We start from the raw sequence: 25,124 nt of genomic DNA, 5'->3' as shown, positions 1-25,124 counted from the left end.
GTTGATAATTGATTTTGTGTTGTCTTCCTGTGTATTCAGAGTGAAGACTCTGATGAGGAGGACCTATTTGCCATCAGTGACAGATGGACGTTTGAGTGGACGAGCCGCCGCTGGTCCAGACTAAAGGGGGAGGGGCAGAGTCCCAGAGAGGGGGAGGGGCGGGGCCTGCGGAACACCACCAGTAGCGAGAGTGTTCTAACTGACCTCAGTGAACCAGAGGTCTCATCTCTCCACAGTGAGAGCAGTGGGGGGAGTGGCCACCAGGCCGTGAGCACAGAGGACTCAGACTGTTCTAAACGGAACTACTCCGACTCTGCAGCCATGCCTGAACCTGACTCCACCTCCCTTACCCTGTCACATCTCCCTAAACACCTCCCCTACTATGGCTCGCTGCCCGCCAAAAACAGCCGCGCCGGACGGACCCGAGCCAAGGACTTCCTGTGCCGCATGGAGACACTACGTTCCCGGGGTACGCTGGATAGAGGGCGGAGCAAGATGCTGGTGATCAGCGCTCCGGTACTGCAGACGGAGCCGCAGGCCCTGAAGACGCTGCGCTGTGTGGAGATCACCAATGGGGATGGGTCGGGGGCGGTGGAGGTATACACTGGGGGACCAACCCTAGGGCTAACCCCCCAGTGCCCCTCCAGCAGCGAGGGCAGCCACTCCAGCGGCAGCACCATCTCCTCCCCCAGTCTGAAGGAGAGGAAGCCCCACTCCCAGCGGACGGACCGGTCCGACGCCAAGCGCAGTGGCATGTATCTGGAGGACTTGGCCGTGTTTTCCACCCTGCAGCAGAACAGTGGCGTGGCCCAGGGGAAGAGGGGCGTAGCCGAACACAACCGGCATAACGAGTTCCACTCCTACGAGGACCTGGTGGTCCACATCCCCAAAGACCACAAGCCTGGCACCTTCCCCAAGGCCCTGTCCATAGAGAGCCTCTCTCCCACCCTGGGGGCCTCTGTCCCCTGGCACACTGGCAGCCTCAACCCCCTGGAGCCCCAGTCCAACCCCAACTCCCAACCTAACTCTAACCCCAGGGAGTTCCACCACTGCCCGGCCACCCAGTGCTGCCCACGGGGCAGTAGGATCAGTGTGTACGACAACGTCCCTGGGTCTCACCTCTATGCCTCTACTGGAGACCTGCTGGACCTGGAGAAGGAAGACCTGTTCCCCCACCTGGATGACATCCTGCAGCATGTCAACGGCCTGCAGCAGATAGTGGACCACTGGTCCAAGAACATGCTGCCCTCTGCAGGACTGGACGGACAGGGACTCCAGCCTGCAGGTTTGCAGTCCTCCAGCCAGATCACGCTGGACATTGAGGGGACGTCTGTTCTGGAGGGACAGAGCACAGCCAGTGACGGGGACAGAGACGGCATGTCCCTCAATGAGACTCACTGTACTGGATACAGAGAGAGGAGGGACTCAGGGGTGGGAGCATCACTAACCAGACCCAACCGGTAAGAATCATAGTCCTCAAATTATTATTAACATCTCAGTGTTTAGTTCCTTGTAGAAATCATTATCCTGTCATTATTTCCATACTGATAGTGCTAAATACGTACTCAAAACGTCCATATTTTAGAGGTGAAGTCTAGTGAATGATTTGTGGCCAGTTTCAGTAGTTTGATACATTTACAAATCTTCAAGTTGACATCATTGTCCAAGGCTGCATCCTAAATGGCACTCTATTCCCTACATAGTGCACCTTTTCCCTGCATACTTTCCTATGGGGATCTGGTCAAAAGTAGTGCACTATATAGGGAATAGGGTGCTCTTTGGAACGTATATTAACTGTTCTCCTCTCTCTCTCTCTCTCTGGCATTAGTCTGCGATGGCCCAGCTTCCAGATGTCCAACCGGCTCAGCCACGCAGTAGCCTCGCTCCAGATCACCAACCAATCAGCAGGCCAGCTCAGCCTGCTGCAGAAGTTCTCTCTCCTCCGCCTCACGGCCATCATGGAGAAATACTCCATGTCCAACAAACACGGATGGACCTGGTGAGTACAATCAATCAATCAACCAATCAATCAACCTTGTCAAGGCTGAACCCTATTCCTGTGTGTGTGAGTAGACATGGGACTAATTCTGTGTTGTCTCTCTCTGTCAGGTCGGTTCCAAAGTTCATGAAGAGGATGAAGGTTCCAGACTACAAGGACAAGAATGTGTTTGGTGTTCCTCTGATTGTTCATGTCCAGCGCTCTGGTCAGCCCCTCCCCCTCAGCCTGCAGCAGGCCCTCCGATACCTCAGGAGCCAGTGTCTAGACCAGGTCAGTCTCTCTCTGTTATACTGTGTTACAGTAGACTGTCAGTCTCTCTCTCTGTAGAACCAGTCAGTCGGTCAGTATCTAGACCAGGTCTGTCTGTCTGTCTGAACGTTCTGCTCTACTCCGTCTATAGGTGGGTCTGTTCCGTAAGTCTGGTGTGAAGTCTCGTATCCAGGCGCTGAGGCAGATGAATGAGGCATCTCCTGATGATGTCAGCTACGAGGACCAGTCAGCGTACGACATAGCAGACATGGTCAAACAGTTCTTCAGAGACCTGCCTGAACCTCTACTGACCAGCAAGCTGGGAGAGACCTTCCTACACATCTACCAGTGTAAGGACTGATACACACAGGCACATGCACACACACACACACACACACACATGCGCGCACACACACACACACACACACACACACACACACACACACACACACACACACACACACACACACACACACACACACACACACACACACACACACACACAGAGACAGACAGACAAATCATACTAAGGTCTCTCTCCATTGCCCATGGTTGGATAGTTCAACCACTATCTCTGTCTCACTCTCGTTCCCTCTCTCCTCTCCTCTCTTCTCCTCCTTCTATTCCTCCCTCCCTATATCCCTTCCTCCCTCTCCTCCCTCCAGATGTTCCTAAGGACCAGCGGTTGCAGGCTGTGCAGGCGGCCATTATGCTGATGTCAGACGAGAACAGGGAGGTGCTCCAGATGTTGCTCTGCTTCCTGTCTGATGTCACTTCCTCTGTGGAGGAGAACCAGATGACTCCCATGAACATTGCTGTGTGTCTGGCCCCGTCCCTGTTCCACCTCAACATCCTGAAGAATGACAACCTCTCACCCAGGTACACTACACTACACCACACACACACACACACACACACACACACACACACACAGGTACATCACCTGAGCAGCTCTAAAGTAGGACCAAATGAGGCACCCTGGACTGTTCCTTCAGCAGTGTATATAATGGGCTGATACAACTATAACCCACTGGGTCTTGAATTTGGGTCACCTTGCTGTGCTCTATAATACATAATGATCCTATATACAATATGCCCTCCTATTAGACTCCCCAGTGATGATGTCCTCCTAACTAGGTCTCTTTGAAGACTGATGTTAACCAGGTGGGAGTCTGGCTCAGGCATCAGGGGTTCAGCTACAGTGGACTAACTAACTACAGTAGACTGCCTATCTGGTTCTGGGCTGTTTTTATTAAGAAGGTTCTGGAGTTCCAGGGTACTCTTTAAAACACTGTGTTTTATGACATCACGCTGTGTACAAACAGTAACCTCTCATTTAACTAACTGGTGGAACAGGATCAAAGGGATAGCATGTAGAGAGAGATGTTGAGATGACAAGGAGGAGGGAGAGGAGAGAGATGTTGAGATGACAGGGAAGAGGGAGAGGAGAGAGATGTTGATGACAGGGAAGAGGGAGAGGAGAGAGATGTTGAGATGACAGGGAGGAGAGAGAGGGATTGTAGGGAGGCCAGAGAGGGTTGGGAAGGCAGGGAAGGAGGGAGGACAGGAGAGAGCGAGGGTTAGGAGCTGTGACGAGTGGGTGTCTCGGCTGCATGGGGGACTCTGTTTATCTAGTGGGTTGGGAGGGAGGTTAACTAGCTGTATTCAGTGGGAGAGAGGGAAGAGGTTAATGTGTTCATTTGGCACCTCGGCTGATGGACTCTGGCTGCTGTGTTCATAATTGTCTCGCTACCCATGATCCTCTGCTGTGTTAATAACTGTTACCCATGATCCTCAGGGCCATGCAGAGGAAGTACGCGACAGGCCGGCCCGACCAGAAGGACCTGAATGAGAACCTTGCCGCGACGCAGGGACTCGCCCACATGATCATAGAGTGCAACCGACTGTTTGAGGTAATAGACCTGAATAGAATACTTCATTACTAATCAACAATGCTACTAAGATGCCTTAGATACATTGGATCTCATTATAAAACATTATAAAGGCTCATACCTGTCGACAGGTAAGATATAAAGCATTATACCTTCAGCCTTTTAAGTGTTATCGAACCATTAAAAAAAAAAGTTTGTCATTTAGCAGACGCTCTTATCCATAGCGACCTGATCTCTGATTGATCTTTCTTCTCCGAACAATCAGATTCCTCACGAGATGGTGGCTCAGTCCAGGAAGTCATACGTGGAGGCAGACCTTCACGCTCCCACCTTAAAGGAGCTCTGTAGACAGCAGGAGGAGGATGATGTGTCCTACCAGACAGAGACTAGTCTCAGCCAGACACACACAGAGACCAGACCACAGAACCTGTACCAGAGCTACATAGAGAGCAGGCTCCAGGAGCTCCTGAAGGAGGCCAGAGAGAAGGCTAAGTGCTGGGTGTCCTGCACCAGTTCAGACAACACTGAGCTCTACTGTAAGAAGGTGGGTGATGGGAACCCTTTGCGGCGGTGGCGTGTGGTGGTGGAGGTGGAGGCCCCTCCCTCGGTGGTGTTGAACCGCGTGCTGCGAGATCGCCACCTGTGGGACGTGGACCTGCTGCAGTGGAAGGTAGCTGAGACTCTGGACAGACACACTGAGGTGTTCCACTATGTCCTCAACCGCATGCCCCCACACCCCAGCAGAGACTTCCTGGTCCTACGGTGAGTGTGTGTTTGCATGTGTGTGTTTGTATTTAGAAATTTGACATTTACATTTCAACTCAGAGGAAACCTGAATCCCCAAGATCATGTTAAATGCTATGTATGTTGTTTCTGTAGAGCTCACATCAACCTAAAGCCCTGTCTGTTCTATATGTACTGAATGAAGCTGACTCTGTCTGTCTGTCTGTCTGTCTGTCTGTCTCTGTCTCTTTCTGTCAGGTCGTGGAGGACTGACCTTCCCAAGGGGACGTGTGCATTGGTGTGTGTGTCTGTAGAACATGAGGACTGTCCCCGGGTCGGTGGGGTGAGGGCCGTGGTTCTAGAGTCTAACTACCTTCTAGAACCCTGCGGCTCTGGGAAGTCCAGACTCACTCACATCTGCAGGGTAGACCTCAAGTGAGTCCACACATAACATACCTTAGCATATACTGTATAAATAGAAAGTTAATTTCGAAGATTGTGTAGATTTGTGTGTGAATCTGACTGTTGTTATTGTTGTAGTTGTTGTTATTGTTATTGTTGTAGTTGTTGTTGTTATGTTTGAACCTGACCATATGTTGTTGTTGTTGTTGTTGTTCCAGGGGGCGGAGTCCAGAGTGGTACAACAAGGCCTTTGGTCACCTCTGTGCTGCTGAAGCTGCTCGCATTCGCAACTCCTTCCAACCAATCAGCACAGAGGGGCCAGAGACCAAGATCTGACACTAGAGTCTTCCATAGACCCACCCCATACCTGGAGGGAATTAGACCCAACCTGGCCTGGCCTAGAGCTAGTTTAACCGAGTTGGATTTGTAACCTCCACCTGCGCCATCAAACTGCTAACTTTTTGGTAGCGTAGTTGGCTAAGACGTTGTCAAGATGCTGGTCACCTGTGTTTGCTAGACAGAGGACGTGAGCTCAAGGACCAGTAAGGATTTGTGAGTGAGGAAGCTATACCGAGGAAGCACAGTGACATCTAATTATTTCTGGAGCTAGACCCATCCATGTCTGGTGCTAGAGGAGGACTGAGAGGAGGAGTATACATTCATAGCGTCCAGAAGCCAATAGGCAGAGCTGAAGCACTAAACCAGCGGATGGCCGCCCTATCGCATCTGACCACCGGACATCGGTCGTCATATTCTATTTATTTCCCGACGATTCTACATGTTGAATTGCCACCGTTTGTCAACCCCCAGCAGGTGATCTACTGTGCCAATGTTCATGTCTGGTTTGAAATTTGATGCCAGAACACAGAGACTGAAGAGAGTATGGAGCTTCTCTGGACTATCTACACAATGACACAAGAAGACCTCCTTAGGTGCTGGACGTTATTAAAACGTTATTATGATGTTATTATGACATTATTATAATATTATTATTATTATTATTATTATTATTATTATTTGTATTATTATGACCGAAAGGGGACAGAATGATCCTGCCAATGTCCATTAGTATTTAGTATTACAGTTATGTCTTGGACATTTAAGCTCTTCAAAGCTTCTGGGAAGCTGTATATTATTTTATTAATGTAAAATGTGATGCTTTACGTTAGATATGTTGTGTGTGCACGCATGTGTCTGTATATATCTGTGTGTGTGAAAACATACAAGCATACTAGCTGTATATACTGTATAATTGAAAGGCTTAATGCTACAACTTATATATTGATTCCTGCATTGCGTCATTGTTATTGTAATTGATACGGTACTAATCTGTAAGCTGGTTTTACTGGGCTTCAACAGTGCTGTGTGTCTGAATGGGTGTAATGTTATTCTATATGACCTTAGTGTTTAAGGTTGAAAACATGTTGCGTCATAAATGGCACCCTATTTCCTATATAGTGCACCACTTTTTAGCAGAACCCTCATAGGGCTCTGGTCAAAAGTAGTGCACTATAAAAGGGAACAGCGTGCCATTTGGGATGGAGCCCATGTGACTCAGGTTTGATCTCCAGACCTGCTGTAGAGAGCTGGCTGGACTGAGCTTCAGCTTAGTTCCAGAGACAAGATTTTTTAATTAAACAATGTAAAAAATGTTTATGAAATGTTTACATTGCGTGTTTATTATTTTTACACAGACAAATGCAATTAGAATGGATTAGAATAGAAACGTAATTGCTCTAAGGGAATTTGTTTAATTGAAAGTCGCTCTCTATTCACTCCAGTTGCAGTTTGTTTATTTGTATGTTGTATGTTCTGCTAGTCAACACCTCACCTCACATGGTGTGTTCTCTACTTCACATCTACTTCACCTACACAGGACAATGTTCCCAATCACTGCCCTAGGGCATTGGGATCTGTTTTTTGCAATGGCACCCTCGTCCCTAGTGCACAGCTTTAAACCAGGGTTTTGGTCAAAAGTTGTGCACTATGTAGGGAATAGGGTGCCATTTGGGACGCATTCTATGCATTTACTCTATACCACCCTGCATCCCACTGCTGGCTTGCCTCTGAAGCTAAGCAGGGTTGATCCTGGTCGGTCCCTGGATGGGAGACCAGATGCTGCTGGAAGTGGCCAGGCAATCTTTCCTCTGGTCAAATAAAATGCAAAAAACAGATCCCAATGCCCTAGGGCAGTGATTGGGAACATTGCCCTGTGTAGGGTGGCGTCTTTCAGATGGGACTTTAAACAGGTGTCCTGACTCTCTGTGGTCACTAAAGATCTATGGCACTTATCGTAAGAGTTAACCCCGGTGTCCTGGCTAAATGTCCATCTTGGCCACCTAATCATCCCCAGCTTTGAATTGGCTCATTCATCACCCCTTCTCTCCCTCTCCCCTGTAATTATTCCCCAGGTTGTTGCAGTAAATGAGATTGTGTTCTCAGTCAACTTATCTTCAGGGAATTTGTCTAAACCAAAAAATGACCATCTATAACAATCTACTGGCCTCCCAACGTTCTAATGACCTTTCACCCCTGACCCCACATAGCTGTTCCACACCATAGAGAACAGACATGTGATGTCAGGGACACCGCCAGCAACAATATACCAGATCATGTTGACATACCTCTCTCCCGAATACCACCACACACAGTCACATGCTGCCTAAAGAAGACATGGAGAAGTATGAATGAGGAAGAGATGAAGGCAGGAATCACCTGGGATGAGGTCAAGGAAACCATCCAGAACAGAGTTTGCTGGAGATGAGCACCGTTGACGCTCTTTGCTCCACTAGGAGCTGACAGGAATAAGTCAGGTAAGTCAAGACGCAGTCAGAATACCTCTCTCCTGTGCACACTCCATCAGAACAGACACTCCCATACACTCTTAGTTAGACCAGGACAAGTTAGAGCTATATTAGCCATAGAATAGTTATAACCCTGGTCTCCTTATAGCAGCAGGCTAGGCAGCGAGTTGGTGTCCAGAGTCACATGCTACACAGACAGAACAGGACAGGATTAGACTGGAGGCCTTATTTCTGTCAAGAACACAATGACAGGGGAGGCCTGGGAGCACATAGTGGAATTGAATCAGGGAGAGAATAGAGTGATACCGAACTTGAAACATTTCCTTTGAATAGCACCCAGAGTTTTTTCAGAGGGTGGCAGAAAAATCTGTCGATGTGCCCTTGAGCAAGGCACTTACCCCTAATTTCTCCAGGGTCGCCATTGATAATGGCAGACCCTGGCCGTGACCCCACTCTCCAAGGGTGTCTCAGGGGGAGTTAGGATATGCAAAAAACACATTTACAATTTCCACGTGTATTAATACACACTTGTACATGTGTGTAATAGGACAAATATAAGCACCCACCAAATTATTATTATTATTTATTATTTACAGGATATTGTTGCTCCCTGGTGGTCATACTGTGTATTATAACCTGCAGTCAGCCTGTTGAACTATCAACTCAGGGTTGTTGTTCATCTGTATTTTGTCTTTCATACATATGGTATACGTTTTATTGAAATAATCAGATTCATGATGGAGGGATCACAAAAGATCGCTTATACCAAATCGACCCCAGACCCTATGCCCTATGAACCTGTGCCGATTTGAAAGGATTTTACAGGTGGAGAAATATGGTAATAGCTCCAACTTGCACTCTGATATGCTACTGCATACTGCATACACCAATCAGATACATAGGGCATAGGTTCTAGGGCACATGTGTCAGACTCATTCCACAGAGGGCCGAGTTTCTGGGAGTTTCGCTCCTCCCTTGTACTTGATTGTTGAATTAAGGTCACTGATTAGTAAGGAACTCCCCTCACCTGGTTGTCTAGGTTTTAATTGAAAGGAAAAACCAAAAACCCGCAGATACTCGGCCCTCTGTGGAATGAAGACATCCTGTTCTAGGGGTTGATTTGGGATTGGGCCATATATACTGAACAAAAATATAAAGGCAACATGCAACAATTGTATTGATTTTACTGAGTTACAGTTCATATTAGGAAATCAGTCAATTGAAATAAATTCATTAGGCCCTAATCTATGGATTTCACATGACTGGGAATACAGATATGCATCTGTTGGTCACAGATACCTTTAAAGAAAATGGGTCACACAATGGGCATCAGGATTGCCATGGATAAAAAGCAATTGGGTTCATTGTCCGTAGTTTATGCTTAACCATACCATAACCCCACCGCCACCATGGGGCAGGCACTCTGTTCACAACGTTGACATTAGCAAACCGCTCGCCCACACGACGCCATACACGTGGTCTGCGGTTGTGAGGCCGGTTGGACGTACTGCCAAATTCTTTTAAATGACATTTGAGGCGGCTTATGGTAGAGAAATGAACATTCAATTCTCTGGCAACAGCTCTGGTGGACATTCCTGAAGTCAGCATGCCAATTGCACGCTCCATCAAAACTTGAGACATCTGTGGCATTGTGTTGTGTGACAAAACTGCACATTTTAGAGTGGCCTTTTAATGTCCCCAGCACAAGGTGCACCTGTGTAATGATCATGCTGTTTTTACCAGCTTCTTGATACGCCACACCTGTCAGGTGGATGGATTATCTTGACAAAGGAGAAATGCTCACTAACAGGGATGTAAACTAATTTGTGCACCAAATTTGAGAGAAATAAACTTTTTGTGCATATAGAAAATTTCTGGGATCTTTTATTTCAGCTCATGAAACATGGGCCCAACACTTTACATGTTGCGTTTATATATATTTTTCAGTACAGCTACCTCCAATCTTCACATAAATCATGTATTTATTTATCCACTAGATGGCGTCATCTGACTTCTGAACAATACAGCTTCATCAAACAGACGAGATGCTGAAGGTTACAGATTTATTTTGCGTCCCAATTGGCACACTATTCCCTATATAGTGCATTACTTTGAACAGGGTCCCATCCCAAGTGGCCCCTATTCCCTACATAGTACACTACTTTTTTATGGGCCCTGGTCCAAATAAGTGCACTATATAGGGAATAGGGTGCCATTGGGGACATATATTTAGTAACTTCCCCTAAACCTGTTCTTTCTGTTCTGTCTATTCTTCTATGGTTCTGCAGGACGACTCTCCAAGGTCACTTCCACATCTACAGACTGTTCAACGAGATGCAGAGACACCAGGAGTCCAATTTACATAATGAAGTAAAAGACAAGTAGACAGCCTTACCCTGGTGTGTGTGTGTGTGTGTGTGTGTGTGTGTGTGTGTGTGTGTGTGTGTGTGTGTGTGTGTGTGTGTGTGTGTGCGCATGCATATTTATTGTCTTGAGCTGCAATTAAAACGAGATTTGTTTCCCCACACAGTTCAGATTCAATAATGATTTAAATTAAATTGATTTAAATTAAAACAGCAAAGGCACAGTAATTCAGTCTTTTTTTCATTTCCAACATTTGGTGCAGTGATAGTTAAGCTGTTCAATAGAATGATTCCTCTACCACAGTGAAGCTGTCTGGAAGTAAAAAGAAATGTTAGAGTAGTGTCCTCCCATTGTATGACTCATATAAATCAGAGAATATGTCCCAAACGGCACCCTATTCCCTTTATAGTGCACTTTTGACCAGAGCCCTACAGTGCACTGTAATGGGAATAGGGTGCCACTTGTATTTAGACTACCTGTAATAAAACAATTATTCAAACTACCAGCCAAGCTTTTCACAATCTAAGCTTTAATAAGGTGCTTTCTCTATTGTGTAACTGGCTCTTCCACTAAAAACCCTATAAAGCTTTTGAGTAACCTTTTCCTTCCTTCTATTGGCTACTGTTTTGATAAATTCAGCTTAGACAGCAATAAAACCACAAAGATAGACTGATTCACAACCAATTCAACTGTAAAGGCTTTGTTGAATCCTTTTAAAGTATTCTTTCCTAAGGTTACACCTCATTTACCAATTCTTCAATTCAGGGTTTTGTTAGAGTGGTTCTCTTACTTTAGTTTGTCTGCAGCCAGGCGTGATGCGCTTCTTCCCGCAGGCAGGGGGCGGCAACATGACGGAGAGTGGCAGAGCGGTAGCCTGGAGACCCTGCAGCGGCTGTTGCGCTGTTCATGTTCACTCTGTTCAGATTACCAGAAGACGTCTGCGTACAGGGACGGACACGGCTCGTTCTACCCTCAATAAATTATTACCAGATTGTATTTCCTATTCGCGCACGGCAGAGAGAGTGGATGGAACCGGTAGAGGGGTTTCCTTTTCGTCAGGCTCTTCCAGAATCTTCAACAATTTTTTCCCCTGTTTAATTGATGCAGTTGAACAGCGATTAAAACAGGTGACATCGATCTGGCTGAAAGGACATGACAAGCGAGAGGCCGGCATTGAAGATGCCGGGTGCTGTGTCGCTTTCGGACCGACAAATCCCCCCGTGTCATGGGCAGCCAGGGGGCTCTGGTACCGGGGAAATAATGGTATCTGGCTCGGGCTCTATGGTTCTACCGGCTGGGATGATCAACCCGCAGGTGCCCATCCGGAATATCAAGATGAAATTCGCGGTTCTGATCGGATTGATCCAGGTGGGGGAGGTTAGCAACAGGGATATCGTGGAGACTGTGCTCAACCTGGTAAGGAAATATAGGCTATTTCAGCCACAGCATCTCACACATGTAACACAAAAGCCTCAACACGCACAGAGCGCTACATTGTACCGCCATAATAAAGGGTAAGGGTCTCAGCGGGTGACTCGATGACTGGCAAAACGGCAGGTTGCTACTGCTGCATGTGTTCTGTTCTGTACAGGTCTGATATTGTAGTCTAGAGACCCTTTAACTAGAGATTACAAATAGGGTGTTATTAGAGATGGGGTGCATTCTTATTAGGGATTGAGGCATTACTCTGAACTCTCTTATGGAGTGTGACACTGTTTCCTCAGTTGAGTTTGTGCTTGTTAGGCTACACTTCAGTATCTGAAGATGACAACTAACATAACATTTACAGATACAGGAGGCATGAAGGGTCATCATGGTGCCCAGGTCTGAGGTGGTGGATGGGACCACAGAAGGTTTCCCACTGAGCAAAAAATGGTTGAATCAACGTTTCCACATCATTTCAACCCCAAAAATCAAAGTGATGATGTTGAATCAACATGGAAAACTGATTGTATTTGCAAAAAGTCATCAATGTAAGGGAATTTGATCTTTTTTTCACCCAACTTTTTAACCTAAATCCAATGACATGGTGACATTTGTTGTTGATTTCATATTGAATTCACGTTAGTTGACAACTCAACCAAATATAAATCAAAACTAGATGTTAAACTGATGTCTGTGCCAAGTGGGGTGTGTCTGTTTGTGTCTGACTGTATGTCTGTCTGTGTGTTTGTGCGTGTGTCTGATTGTCTGTAGGTACAGGGCAGAGATTTGTGCTCCAGTGGTCTGGCTGCTAGACCCATTCCACCTGAATGCTCTGTCATAACCAGGGGAACAAGAAGCACACCAGCTAGCTCCAGCACACTGACACATGTCTACAGCCCCTCTGCATCAGATGCAGACTCATGCCATGGTGTTCAGACTTACTTCACCCTTTTGCTCTGTGGTGAGCATAGATCTTCCACAATACTGTATCAGCCACCACAATACTATCCATTATCATGACCATATGGATCCCAGGGATGGTATCAGCTCAGATTGGAAACATGATATGAATGTTTACAGGAGATGGATCAATCTGTCAACAGGCTTCACCTTAGTGGAGTTGAACTTGACACTCAGTGTGAAATCGAGACTAAGTCAATGGTGATTATTTTCTATGGGGAAGATTCCTCTGTAGTACAGTAACGTGGCTGTATCTTCAATAGATGCTGATGTAAAAATGGCTTTATAAATACATGTGATTAATTGATTTGACATGGAAGTATATATATATATATAACTTTAGGTGGACATTGGCTAGTGAAGGTTGGTAGTGACAGTAAAGCCTAACTGTAGCTGATGCCTAGTTCAGACTTCATCACAACCCTAATGGTAGCTATAGTATGGTAGCTATTGCAGGTATGAAGATGGAAACAGTCCATTCAATCATCATATTTCACTAATAGTTCCCATTTGGCCTATTAGGCTTCATGGCTAATATATCTGGGTAAATTGGGAAATATTAGTCCTAATAGTCTATAGTTGTTTCATACAGTGGGGGGAAAAAAGTATTTAGTCAGCCACCAATTGTGCAAGTTCTCCCACTTAAAAAGATGAGAGAGGCCTGTAATTTTCATCATAGGTACACGTCAACTATGACAGACAAAATGAGATTTTTTTTGCAGAAAATCACATTGTATGACTTTTAATGAATTTATTTGCAAATTATGGTGGAAAATAAGTATTTGGTCAATAACAAAAGTTTCTCAATACTTTGTTATATACCCTTTGTTGGCAATGACACAGGTCAAACGTTTCCTGTATGTCTTCACAAGGTTTAAACACACTGTTGCTGGTATTTTGGCCCATTCCTCCATGCAGATCTCCTCTAGAGCAGTGATGTTTTGGGGCTGTCGCTGGGCAACATGGACTTTCAACTCCCTCCAAAGATTTTCTATGCGGTTGAGATCTAGAGACTGGCTAGGCCACTCCAGGACCTTGAAATGCTTCTGACGAAGCCACTCCTTCATTGCCCGGGCGGTGTGTTTGGGATCATTGTCATGCTGAAAGACCCAGCCACGTTTCATCTTCAATGCCCTTGCTGATGGAAGGAGGTTTTCACTCAAAATCTCACGATACATGGCCCCATTCATTCTTTCCTTTACACGGATCAGTCGTCCTGGTCCCTTTGCAGAAAAACAGCCCCAAAGCATGATGTTTCCACCCCCATGCTTCACAGTAGGTATGGTGTTCTTTGGATGCAACTCAGCATTCTTTGTCCTCCAAACACGATGAGTTGAGTTTTTACCAAAAAGTTCTATTTTGGTTTCATCTGACCATATGACATTCTCTCAATCCTCTTCTGGATCATCCAAATGCACTCTAGCAAACTTCAGACGGGCCTGGACATGTACTGGCTTAAGCAGGGGGACACGTCTGGCACTGCAGGATTTGAGTCCCTGGCGGTGTAGTGTGTTACTGATGGTAGGCTTTGTTACTTTGGTCCCAGCTTTCTGCAGGTCATTCACTAGGTGGTTCTGGGATTTTTGCTCACCGTTCTTGTGATCATTTTGACCCCACGGGGTGAGATCTTGCGTGGAGCCCCAGATCGAGGGAGATTATCAGTGGTCTTGTATGTCTTCCATTTCCTAATAATTGCTCCCACAGTTGATTTCTTCAAACCAAGCTGCTTACCTATTGCAGATTCAGTCTTCCCAGCCTGGTGCATGTCTACAATTTTGTTTCTGGTGTCCTTTGACAGCTCTTTGGTCTTGGCCATAGTGGAGTTTGGAGTGTGACTGTTTGAGGTTGTGGACAGGTGTCTTTTATACTGATAACAAGTTCAAACAGGTGCCATTAATACAGGTAACGAGTGGAGGACAGAGGAGCCTCTTAAAGGAGAAGTTACAGGTCTGTGAGAGCCAGAAATCTTGCTTGTTTGTAGGTGACCAAATACTTATTTTCCACCATAATTTGCAAATAAATTCATTAAAAATCCTACAATGTGATTTTCAGGATTTTTTTTTCTCAATTTGTCTGTCATAGTTGACGTGTACCTATGATGAAAATTACAGGCCTCTCTCATCTTTTTAAGTGGGAGAACTTGCACAATTGGTGGCTGACTAAATACTTTTTTCCCACCACTGTATGTAGAGAGATGTGTTGTGGAACTCCTTGTGGAAGTGGAAATTGTAGTTGAGTTTCAAATGGCACCCTATTTCCTATATAGTGCACTAGGTTTGACCTGAGCCCTATGGTCAAAAGTAGTGCACTATAGGAATAGTGTGCCATGTGGGAAGCATACTGTGTTTCATGTGATGGTTTTTAGTGCTGCATGTTAGGAGGTGTGTTTTTAATGTGCCCCTGGTATGATGAAACAGTCTGTATGATGATGATGATGTTGAACAGTTCTGTATCAGAGAACATGATATTTATTTCTTAGTAATGTGTCCTCTCCTCTAACTAATGGTTGGATTAACACGTCTCTCATCAGGCAGGACAAACTACTGTACATGAGAACTATAATTAATGGCATAACACTCATTTAGGGATTGTTAAAGAGCAAAAATGGAATCTAAAAAGGTGATTGCTGTAATGGAAAACAGACACAAGCAGGCCAGGGTAGAGATGTAGTAAGCAGGCCAGGGTAGAGATGTAGTATGCATCCCAAATGGCACCCTATTCCTTATACAGTGGACTACTTTTGACCAGGGTATTATAAAGACAATAGGGTGCTACCCTATGAGTGTGCAGGGCTGCATCTGTCTGTGATTAATATCTCCACATTTCACTTGAGGTTGGATGAACACATACCGTAGCAGCACGGTCTCAATCAGAGAGAGACAGTGGGATGGGGGGAATATTTTAGCATAATGCTAATCGTGTCTCTCCTGTATGAATGAATGATTCAGAGGGTCAGGGCTCTGAACAGAGACCAGTCTGATTACAGAACAATGGAGAGAAAGACGTGGAGAGACAGAGAGCAGAGTCAAGTAGGATCAGGTTGACAATGATGAGTGGATGAAAGGAGGAGTAGGAAGATGTGGAGGTGGAGTAGGAGGGAAGAGAGATATAGGTCAAGTTCTTGCCCGACTAGATGTGCAGGCGTTGCATTGCATCAACCAATGGTTGCGTGCAACGTTGTCGTCATCGACTATGCAGTGTATGCAGCGATATCATATGATGTGGTTAGCTGATATGTTGAAAATACTGTACCTATCCAGGCGTTGTAAGATCTGGCATGCATCTGCAATGTAGTTGGGAAGGAACTCGACCATAGTGATCCATCGTATGAGGACCTGTAAAAACCTTGTAAAAACCGTGCCATGCAGATTTATCTTGATGTGTACATGCATCCTGAACATAGGGACTGACCTTTTCCATCTAGCTAGCATTATGAATAACTAGGGTATATGACTGACGACTTGAGTTGGCCATCCCTTGAGTTGACTAGGGCTACGTCCCAAATGGCACCCTATTCCCTATATAGTGCACTACAGTAAATAGAGAATAGGGTGCCATTTGGGACGCACCTAGATGATGGGACACCACTCCTGGATCTGAAAGTGCTAAACTCGTGACAGATCAACATCATCCATCCGTTCGGACACATCAACTGTAGACCGTCCTGTGGAGGAGAATAATGAACCTCCTATCAGACAGATGCTACAACACTGTGTTGTGATGCTATAAGGCAGTATCCTGGCCCACGGTGCCACCGTCCCTCATCTCAGCTCATTAAGCCTGGTTAGCTCGTTTATCTTCTCTATTGAAGCCAGTCTGATGAAAGTTGTAAATAAGAAAACGTGTCATAATGAATGAAGTCTCCCCTCCACGTGGGTTTAATTCAGCAGGGTTCTATTCATTAGTGCACACCGTTTCACAACGGAAAAGTTCAGGTCTGTTTTCTTCAGTTTGGTTTCTAGTGAAATGAGATGCTGCACTACCTCCTGAGTGGCGCAGTGGTCTAAGGCACTGCATCGCAGTGCTAACTGTGCCACTAGAGATCCTGGTTCGAATCCAGGCTCTGTCGCAGCGACCGGGAGACTCATGGGCGGCGCACAATTGGCCCAGCGTCGTCCAGGGTAGGGGAGGGAATGGCCGGCAGGGATGTAGCTCAGTTGATAGAGCATGGCGTTTGCAACGCCAGGGTTGTGGGTTTGATTCCCACGGGGGGCCAGTATAAAAAAAAAAATGTATTCACTAACTGTAAGTCGCTCTGGATAAGAGCGTCTGCTAAATTACATAAATGTAATTAATTAGGACTTTTTCACTTAGCAACATTCAGATTCAGAGTGTTTAATAGTCACATGTACAGGGTTGCAGGTGTGATTGCGGGGTACAGTGGAAATCTTAGGCTTCGAGCTCCAACATGCAGGACTAAGTGAAATAAAATAATGAAAATGGTAATAAAAAAACAACAATAGAAATAGCACTATATACATCATAACTGTAGCATTGATGAATAAATAAATGTCCATTGTGGTGGAGGCAGAGTAAAGACTGTTTAGGGGGGGTGGAGGAATGACCATAGGGGGAGCAGCATGACCATTGAGGGGGTGTGGGGACCAAGTGAAATAAAACATATTTGTTGATCAGCAGTCTGTTCTTCACCTGTAGTTTGTCCCAGCAGCTCTGTAGATATGTAATAACACATCATGTCCAAGTGCTTCTCTGAAACCCAATAATGCTAAGTTCAGGGACCAGTACACAGCAGTACATATATGTTGCAATAGGCCTACAGTAACAGTGTGATAGATGCTGCAGTATGCATACAGTAACAGTGTGATAGATGATGCAGTATGCATACAGTAACAGTGTGATAGATGATGCAGTATGCCTACAGTAACAGTGTGATAGATGCTGCAGTATGCCTACAGTAACAGTGTGATAGATGCTGCAGTAGGCCTACAGTAACAGTGTGATAGATGCTGCAGTAGGCCTACAGTAACAGTGTGATAGATGATGCAGTATGCCTACAGTAACAGTGTGATAGATGCTGCAGTAGGCCTACAGTAACAGTGTGATAGATGATGCAGTATGCCTACAGTAACAGTGTGATAGATGATGCAGTATGCCTACAGTAACAGTGTGATAGATGCTGCAGTAGGCCTACAGTAACAGTGTGATAGATGATGCAGTATGCCTACAGTAACAGTGTGATAAATGATGCAGTAGGCCAACAGTAACAGTGTGATAGATGCTGCAGTACGCCTACAGTAACAGTGAGATAGATGCTGCAGTATGCATACAGTAACAGTGTGATAGATGATGCAGTATGCCTACAGTAACAGTGTGATAGATGATGCAGTATGCCTACAGTAACAAGTGTGATAGATGCTGCAGTATGCCTACAGTAACAAGTGTGATAGATGCTGCAGTATGCCTACAGTAACAGTGTGATAAATGATGCAGTAGGCCAACAGTAACAGTGTGATAGATGCTGCAGTATGCCTACAGTAACAGTGAGATAGATGCTGCAGTAGGCCTACAGTAACAGTGTGATGTGTAGTCTAGCTGTGTTAGTGTACCAGCTTCATTAATCTACTCGGCCCCAGGAGACCAGCCCCAGTGACCTTGCTGCTGCAGTAATATAAAAAGAGTGTTTGAAATGGCTCCCTATATAGAGAATAGTGTGCCATTTGGGATGCAGCCAACGACAGGCTCATATTCATAAGGACCGCCCATGCATTCAGTGTGTAAGCACTCAGTCTCAGTGTGAGTAAGGATCACTACTTCTCATCTTTATATTTTCCTTGACTTGAAATCTAAATGTAAATCAGTAATGTGGCTAAACTCAGGCTACCGTTTGTCACATGGTGAAACAAGGTGAGTAGGACAGAGCCAGACGCAGGAGGTGAATCAAAGAATAGGGTTTATTTGACGACGAACGCCGAAGCCTGCCCGAACAAGGAGATGAGGCAGCTTCGGAGGGGGTCGTGACAGTATCCCCCCCCCTTGACGCGCAGCTCCAGCAGCGCACTGACACCGGCCCTGGCCAGGAGGATGCGGAGCAGGGCGATCTGGATGGCAACAGGGAGGGATTGAGGACATCCTTCACCGGGACCCAGCACCGCTCCCCTGGACCGTACCCCTCCCACTCCGCGAGGTACCGAAGGCCCGACGCCTTGAATCCAGGATGGAACGGACGGAGTACGCTGGGGCCCCCTCGATGTCCAGAGGGGGCGGAGGGACCTCCCGCACCTCAGACTCTTGGAGCGGACCAGCCATCACCGGCCTGAGGAAAGACACGTGAAACGAGGGGTTAATCCGGTAATCAGGAGGGAGAAGCTACCTATACATAACCTCGTTCACTCTCCTCAGGACTTTGAACGGCCCCACAAACCGCGGGCCCAGCTTCCGGCAGGGCAGGCAGAGGGGCAGGTTCTGGGTCGAGAGCCAGACCCGATCACCTGGTACAAAGAACGGGGCCTCATTGCGGTGGCAGTCCGCGTTGGATTTCTGGCGACGCACGGCGCGCTGGAGGTGAACGTGAGCGGCGTTCCACATCTCCTCCACGCACTGAAACCAGTCGTCCACCGCAGGTGCTTCGGTCTGGCTCCGCTGCCACGGTGCCAGGACTGGCTGATTCCCTAAAACACATTGAAATGGTGACATGTTAGTGGAGGAGTGGTGGAGAGAGTTCTGGGCATATTCGGCCTATGCAAGAACACCGACCACTCCCCCGGCCGGTCCTGGCAGTAGGATCGCAGAAACCTACCCACATCCTGATTCACCCATTCCACCTGCCCATTAGATTCGGCGTGAAACCCAGAGGTCAGGCTGACCGAGACCCCCAGACTTTCCATGAATGCCTTCCAGACCCTAGACGTAAACTGGGGACCCTGGTCAGACACTATGTCCTCTGGCACCCCGTAGTGCCGGAAGACGTGAGTGAAAAGGGCTTCCGCAGTTTGCAGGGCCGTGGGGAGACCGGGCAGAGGAAGGAGGCGGCAGGCTTTAGAAAAGCGGTCCACAACCACCAGGATGGTGGTGTTACCCTGAGAGAGGGGAAGATCAGTTAGAAAATCGATCGATAAGTGGGACCATGGCCATGTGGAACTGGTAAGGGATGGAACTTACCCGCTGGAAGGTGCCTAGGTGCCTTACTCTGGGCGCACACCGAGCAGGAGGAGACATAAACCCTCATGTCCTTAGCCAAGGTAGGCCACCAGTACTTCCCGGTAAAGCAGCGCACTGTACGGCTGATGCCTGGGTGACCAGAGGAGGGCGACGTGTGTTCCCAATCGATAAGACGATCACGGACACTAGACGGCACGTACCGAAGCCCAGCTGGGCACTTAGGTGGAGATGGCTCTGTGTGTAAAGCCCGCTCTATGTCTTCGTCCACCGCCCACACCACTGGTGCCACAATGCAGGAGGCCGGGAGTATGGGGGTGTTATCAATGGGCCTCTCCTCTGTGTCGTACAGCCATGACAGTGCGTCTGCCTTCACGTTCTTAGTGCCAGGTATATTTACATTTTATAGGACAGCATGAAATCAAACCGGGTGAAGAACAAGGCCCATCTCCTCGCTGCCCGGATGTACTCCAGGTTACAGTGGTCAGTCCAGACGAGGAAAGGGTGTTTAGCCCCCTCGAGCCAGTGCCTCCACGCTATCAGGGCTCTGCCAACAGCTCCCGATCAACAACGTCATAGTTATGCTCCGCCGGGCTGAGCTTCTTAGAGAAGGCAGCACAGGGGCGGAGCTTGGGTGACGTGCCTGAGCGTTGGGATAGGACAGCGCCTACACCTACCTCGGACACGTCCACCTCCCAATACGAACGACAATGAGGGATCGGGATGGACCAGTACCGGGGCTGAGGTGAACAGAGCCCTCAGGGTACTGAAAGCCCTGTCAGCCTCAGCTGACCAGTGGAGCCAGGACGGCCCACCCTTCAACAGAGAGGTGATGGGGGCTGCGACCTTGCCAAAGCCCCGGATAAACCTCAGATGGTAATTGGCAAAGCCAATGAAGCGCTGCACCTCCTTAACTGTGGTTGGCCAATTACACACGGCTGAAATGCGGTCTCCCTCCATCTCCACACCTGAGGTGGTGATGTGGTATCCGAGGAAGGAGACAGATTGTTGGAAGAACAGACATTTTTCTTCCTTGGCATACAGGTCATGCTCCAACAGTCGCCCAAGCTCTCTACGAACCAGGGACACATGCTCGGCGCGGCATACACCAGGATGTCATCGAGGGAGACCACAACACGGCTACCAAGCATGTCCCGAAACACCTCGTACACAAAGGACTGGAAGACTGATGGAGCATTCATCAACCCGTACGGCATCACCAGGTATTCATAATGCCCCGTGGTGGTGCTAAATGCTGTCTTCCATTTGTCCCCTTCCCGGACACGCACCAGGTTGTACGCACTCCTGAGATCTAATTTTGTGAAGAAGCGTGCCCCATGCATTGATTTGATCACAGAGGAAATGAGGGGTAGAGGATAACTATAGTGAATTGTAATTGTATTAAGTGCATGGTAATCAATGCAAGAGCACAGACCCCCGACTTTCTTCTTCACAAAAAATAAACTCAAGGAGGCGGGTGAAGTGGAGGGACGTATGAACCCCTGATGCAGGGACTCGGAGACATATGTTTCCATAGCCTCCGTTTCAGCCTGCGACAGGGGATATACATGACTCCTGGGCGGCACAGCGTCTAACCAGAGGTTTATCGCGCAATCCCCCGAGCGATGGGGTGGTAATTTGTCTCCTTCGTTTTGGAAAAGGCATGCGCCAAATCGAGTTATTCTGGGGGAATGCGCACGGTGGAGGCATTGTCTGAACCTTACACCGTGGACGCACCAACGGAAACAGCTAGACACCTACCCTGACACTCTCGCGACCACCCTGTGAGAACCCTCTGCGGCCATGGGAAGGTCCAACACAACAGCGAAATCAAGGGACTCAATAATATGAAACGTGATTTGCTCTTTATGGGTCTCCTGTGTAATCATAGTGACTGGTACGGTAACCTCCCTAACAAAACCTGACACTAATGGTCGATTGTCAAGTGCTTTGACGGTCAATGGAATAGACAGGGGAAACAATGTAATATGTAGACTAAGAGCTAAAGACCTGTCCATAAAGTTCCCAGCTGCACCTGAATCTACCAGCGCCTTACACTGGGGAACTACCGTGTAGTCAGGGAAGTTGATGTGGATGGTTAAATGCGCAGCAGAGGGCTTTGAACGAGTGTGGGTTTGTGCTAACTGGGGTGATGCGAGAGTGCCCTGCCTGCCGCCTCCAGAACCAGAAGAACTCTGACGACATCATGCAGCAGAATGTCCACTTCTGCCACAAGAGTGACACTGGATCTGTCGTCCTCCGTTCTCCTGGAACGCTGCATCACCCAGCTCCATCGGCACGCGAGCCAGGGTAAAACGGGGAGGCCCCTTCCAGGACGTCCTCTCGAAGCCAGCAGGTTGTCCAACCGGATGGCCATGTCCACCAGTTGGTCGAAGGTCAGAGTGGAATCCCGGCAGGCTAGCTCCCTTCGGACATCCTAACGCAGGCAGCATCGGAAATGGTCGATGAGGGACCGCTCGTTCCACCCAGACCCAGCTGCTAGGGTTCTAAACTCCAGGGCAAAGTCTTGCGCGGTCCTTGTCCCCTGCCTCAGATGGAACAGACACTCGCCCGCCTCTCTTCCTTCGGGGGGAGGCGAGCAAACTCTCCGTAGCTGTCCAATGTGCCTTCTCCTTCACTCCAGACCACGTTGGCCCACTCCAGGGCTTTTCCCAAGGGGCAGGAGATGAGGGTGGACACCTTCTCCCGAGCCAATGGAGCAGGGCTGATGGTGTTGAAGTAGAGGTCCAGCTGCAGGAGGAAACCCTGGCAGCGGGCAGCTGTCCTGTTGTATTCCCTTGGTGAATACCCCTGGTTGCTGGTGTGTGGGTGGCTAGATCCGGTCGCTCAGCTCGTACTGCAGGGTCGGATCCTCTCTTCTCCAGGCGCTGGATGGCCTGGAGAACCCGATCCATCCGGACCCACTCAATAACTCCAGGCATATTCCCCGCTCCTGCTGACTCCATGCTGTTTGGGTGTGTTATTCTGTAACAAGGTGAGTAAGACGGAACCAGGCGCAGGAGGTGTGAATCAAAGAATAGGGTTTATTTGGCCAATAAAGCAGTCTGCAGCAATGTGTAAACCAAATACATTGCGACTTAAATGCGTACTGGGAAAACAAAACACACGGGTGAATATCCCGGCGATAAAAGTAACATAATGCTCAACACGAGCTAGCGACACCTCCACATGGAACAATAACACACAAAGACATGGGGGAGCAGAGGGAATAATTATACAGAGACTGATGAGGGGATATGGACCAGGTGTGTGTGAAAAACAAGACAAAACAAATGGAATGATGAAAAGAGGAGCGGCAGTGGCTAGAAGGCCGGTGACGATGATGCCGAATACTGCCCGAACAAGGAGACGAGGCAGCTTCGGAGGGAGTGTGTGTGTGTGTGTGCTTGTTTGTCCGTTTAGGTTGTCATGCTGCTTGACAGTCTTAGTTGGTACATACAGTCTGTGAGCGGAGTTGAAGGGTCAGAAAGCTGGTATGTATTGGCTTACGCCCCAAATGGCATCCTATTCCCTTAACAGTGCACTACTTTTGACCTGGGCCCACAGGGCTCTGGTCAAAAGTAGTGCACTAAATAGGGAATACGGTGCCATTAGGGGCACAACCCTGGTCTGTCTGTATCTGTTATGTTTCTGGGTCATAATGCTGCTTAGTACAGGAAACTTTCTAATGCCCCCTGCCCCCTGTAGCGCTACATATCTGTCTGGATTAGTAGCCTTTAACCAGCATTACAGAGCAAATACCAGGGCCGTGTCCCAAATAGTACCCTATTCCTTATATAGTGCACTACTTTTGAACAGGGCCCATAGGGCTCTGGTCAAAATTAGTGCACTATATAGGAAATATGGGTACCATTGGGACAGATCCCAGGCTAAACACAAAACCAGCCTCGGAACCAACACTGCAGCCCCTCCTAATTTTAATTGAGCAACATTCTAGAACTAATCACAAATGAATACCAAGGTCCCTGTTTGGGCTTCATGCTGCTGGTTATTTCTCAGTACTCGGAAGAAAAAAAATCCCAATATTTTGCTGAGAAAAGCAGTTTATTTTCTTGCACCAAACATGTTGTTGATGTTTTTTGCTCGAGGCAGATTGAAACTTTAGCCACATTTACTGGATTTACTTAGTTGGGCCATGATCTTTCAATTCCCATTAAAAGGCATATTGAGGTGTCTGATGAAGGGTTGATCACACGTTACAGCCTGCGAGACTTCTGTCCTGTTGTCTTGTGGAATTTGAGCTTCATAGAATTAAGTGAAACATTTACCTGAAGACATGGACGTTTAGAATGTGTATGAGGAATGGACAGACGTATTTCAGCTTGTGTCAGCTCTTCACCCAGGAAGTAGACAACTCTGTCCTCAGTTTGGAGGTTCTGATGACACTGCCAGAATAAATGGATACAACATGTAAACATGCCAATGGTATGTCACATATTAACATCCCCCTTCTCCCCAGTGGCTGTGCCTGACTGTGAGTGTGATTGCATCTCAAATGGCAACCTTTTCCCTATAAAGTGCACTTCTTTTGACCAGGGCTTTCGTCAAAAGTAGTGCACTATATAGGGAATAGGGTGCCATTTAGGACTCAGCCTGAGAGAGAAAGGATGGTCTGACGTGAAGAAACAGACATCACATCTCTGGATGAAAACAGATGTTGTGTCAGTATGCATGTCTCTTTCATGATGTTACTTTCCTCAAGAGAAATTATTTTCAAAAGACCAAAAGCTGGCTGACATATTTGAAAAAAGCATCTACTGTTACATCAGCCCTGTGGTCGGTCGTCTGTAGATAGATAGATCATAGATAGACATGTGGTTGCATCAGATCTAGAGGGAATAGCGTCGTATCAATCAGGAGAGTTGGGGTTGATTTACCACTAACAGTAACATCAGCTCTCTGTTCAGCTCAGCTCAGTGGTGATGGCTTCTGGGAGACTTCCCTCCTCCTTCTTCTTCTGCTGCTCAGTTCAGATGCTTCTCTTTGTTTTTCATGGGAGGCATCTAAAATTCATGTTGTCCCAGTTTCTCTGGTTGAGTTTCTCTGGGTTAAAGCCATGTTGCCACACTGCTGCTGTTGCACTCTGGGACAGAGACATGGATCCATCTCACTCTCTCTCTCTCTCTCTCACCATGGGCTCATGTCTTGGATGGGGAAATGTGAGTCTTA

General features: G+C 47.3%; 2 protein-coding genes across 4 annotated transcripts in view; both read left to right on the top strand.

The window, feature by feature from the left end:
- Positions 1-6,917, top strand: part of LOC311106002 (stAR-related lipid transfer protein 13-like) — a 78,613-nt gene extending 71,696 nt beyond the window's left edge. For all 3 annotated transcript variants that reach the window (XM_084148259.1, XM_084148260.1, XM_084148261.1), the window contains 9 exons: positions 40-1,460; positions 1,829-1,999; positions 2,110-2,269; positions 2,400-2,598; positions 2,914-3,127; positions 4,047-4,161; positions 4,406-4,902; positions 5,122-5,298; positions 5,484-6,917. In XM_084148259.1, the coding sequence (XP_084004385.1) occupies positions 40-1,460; positions 1,829-1,999; positions 2,110-2,269; positions 2,400-2,598; positions 2,914-3,127; positions 4,047-4,161; positions 4,406-4,902; positions 5,122-5,298; positions 5,484-5,601 (3,072 nt within the window). In that variant the 3' untranslated portion in view covers positions 5,602-6,917. The remainder of the gene's footprint in view (positions 1-39; positions 1,461-1,828; positions 2,000-2,109; positions 2,270-2,399; positions 2,599-2,913; positions 3,128-4,046; positions 4,162-4,405; positions 4,903-5,121; positions 5,299-5,483) is intronic.
- A 4,668-nt stretch (positions 6,918-11,585) lies between these two features.
- Positions 11,586-25,124, top strand: part of LOC311106151 (neurobeachin-like) — a gene marked incomplete at both ends in the record, with an annotated part of 290,049 nt that continues 276,510 nt past the window's right edge. Inside the window, one exon of the mRNA XM_084148480.1 lies at positions 11,586-11,849. Coding sequence (XP_084004606.1) covers positions 11,586-11,849 — 264 coding nt within the window. The remainder of the gene's footprint in view (positions 11,850-25,124) is intronic.

This window comes from Coregonus lavaretus (assembly GCF_964263955.1).
Source record: "Coregonus lavaretus genome assembly, chromosome: 30".
Lineage (NCBI taxonomy): Eukaryota > Metazoa > Chordata > Actinopteri > Salmoniformes > Salmonidae > Coregonus > Coregonus lavaretus.
The sequence above is the reverse complement of the archived record's forward strand: the minus strand, read 5'-3'. Positions and strand labels throughout refer to the sequence as shown.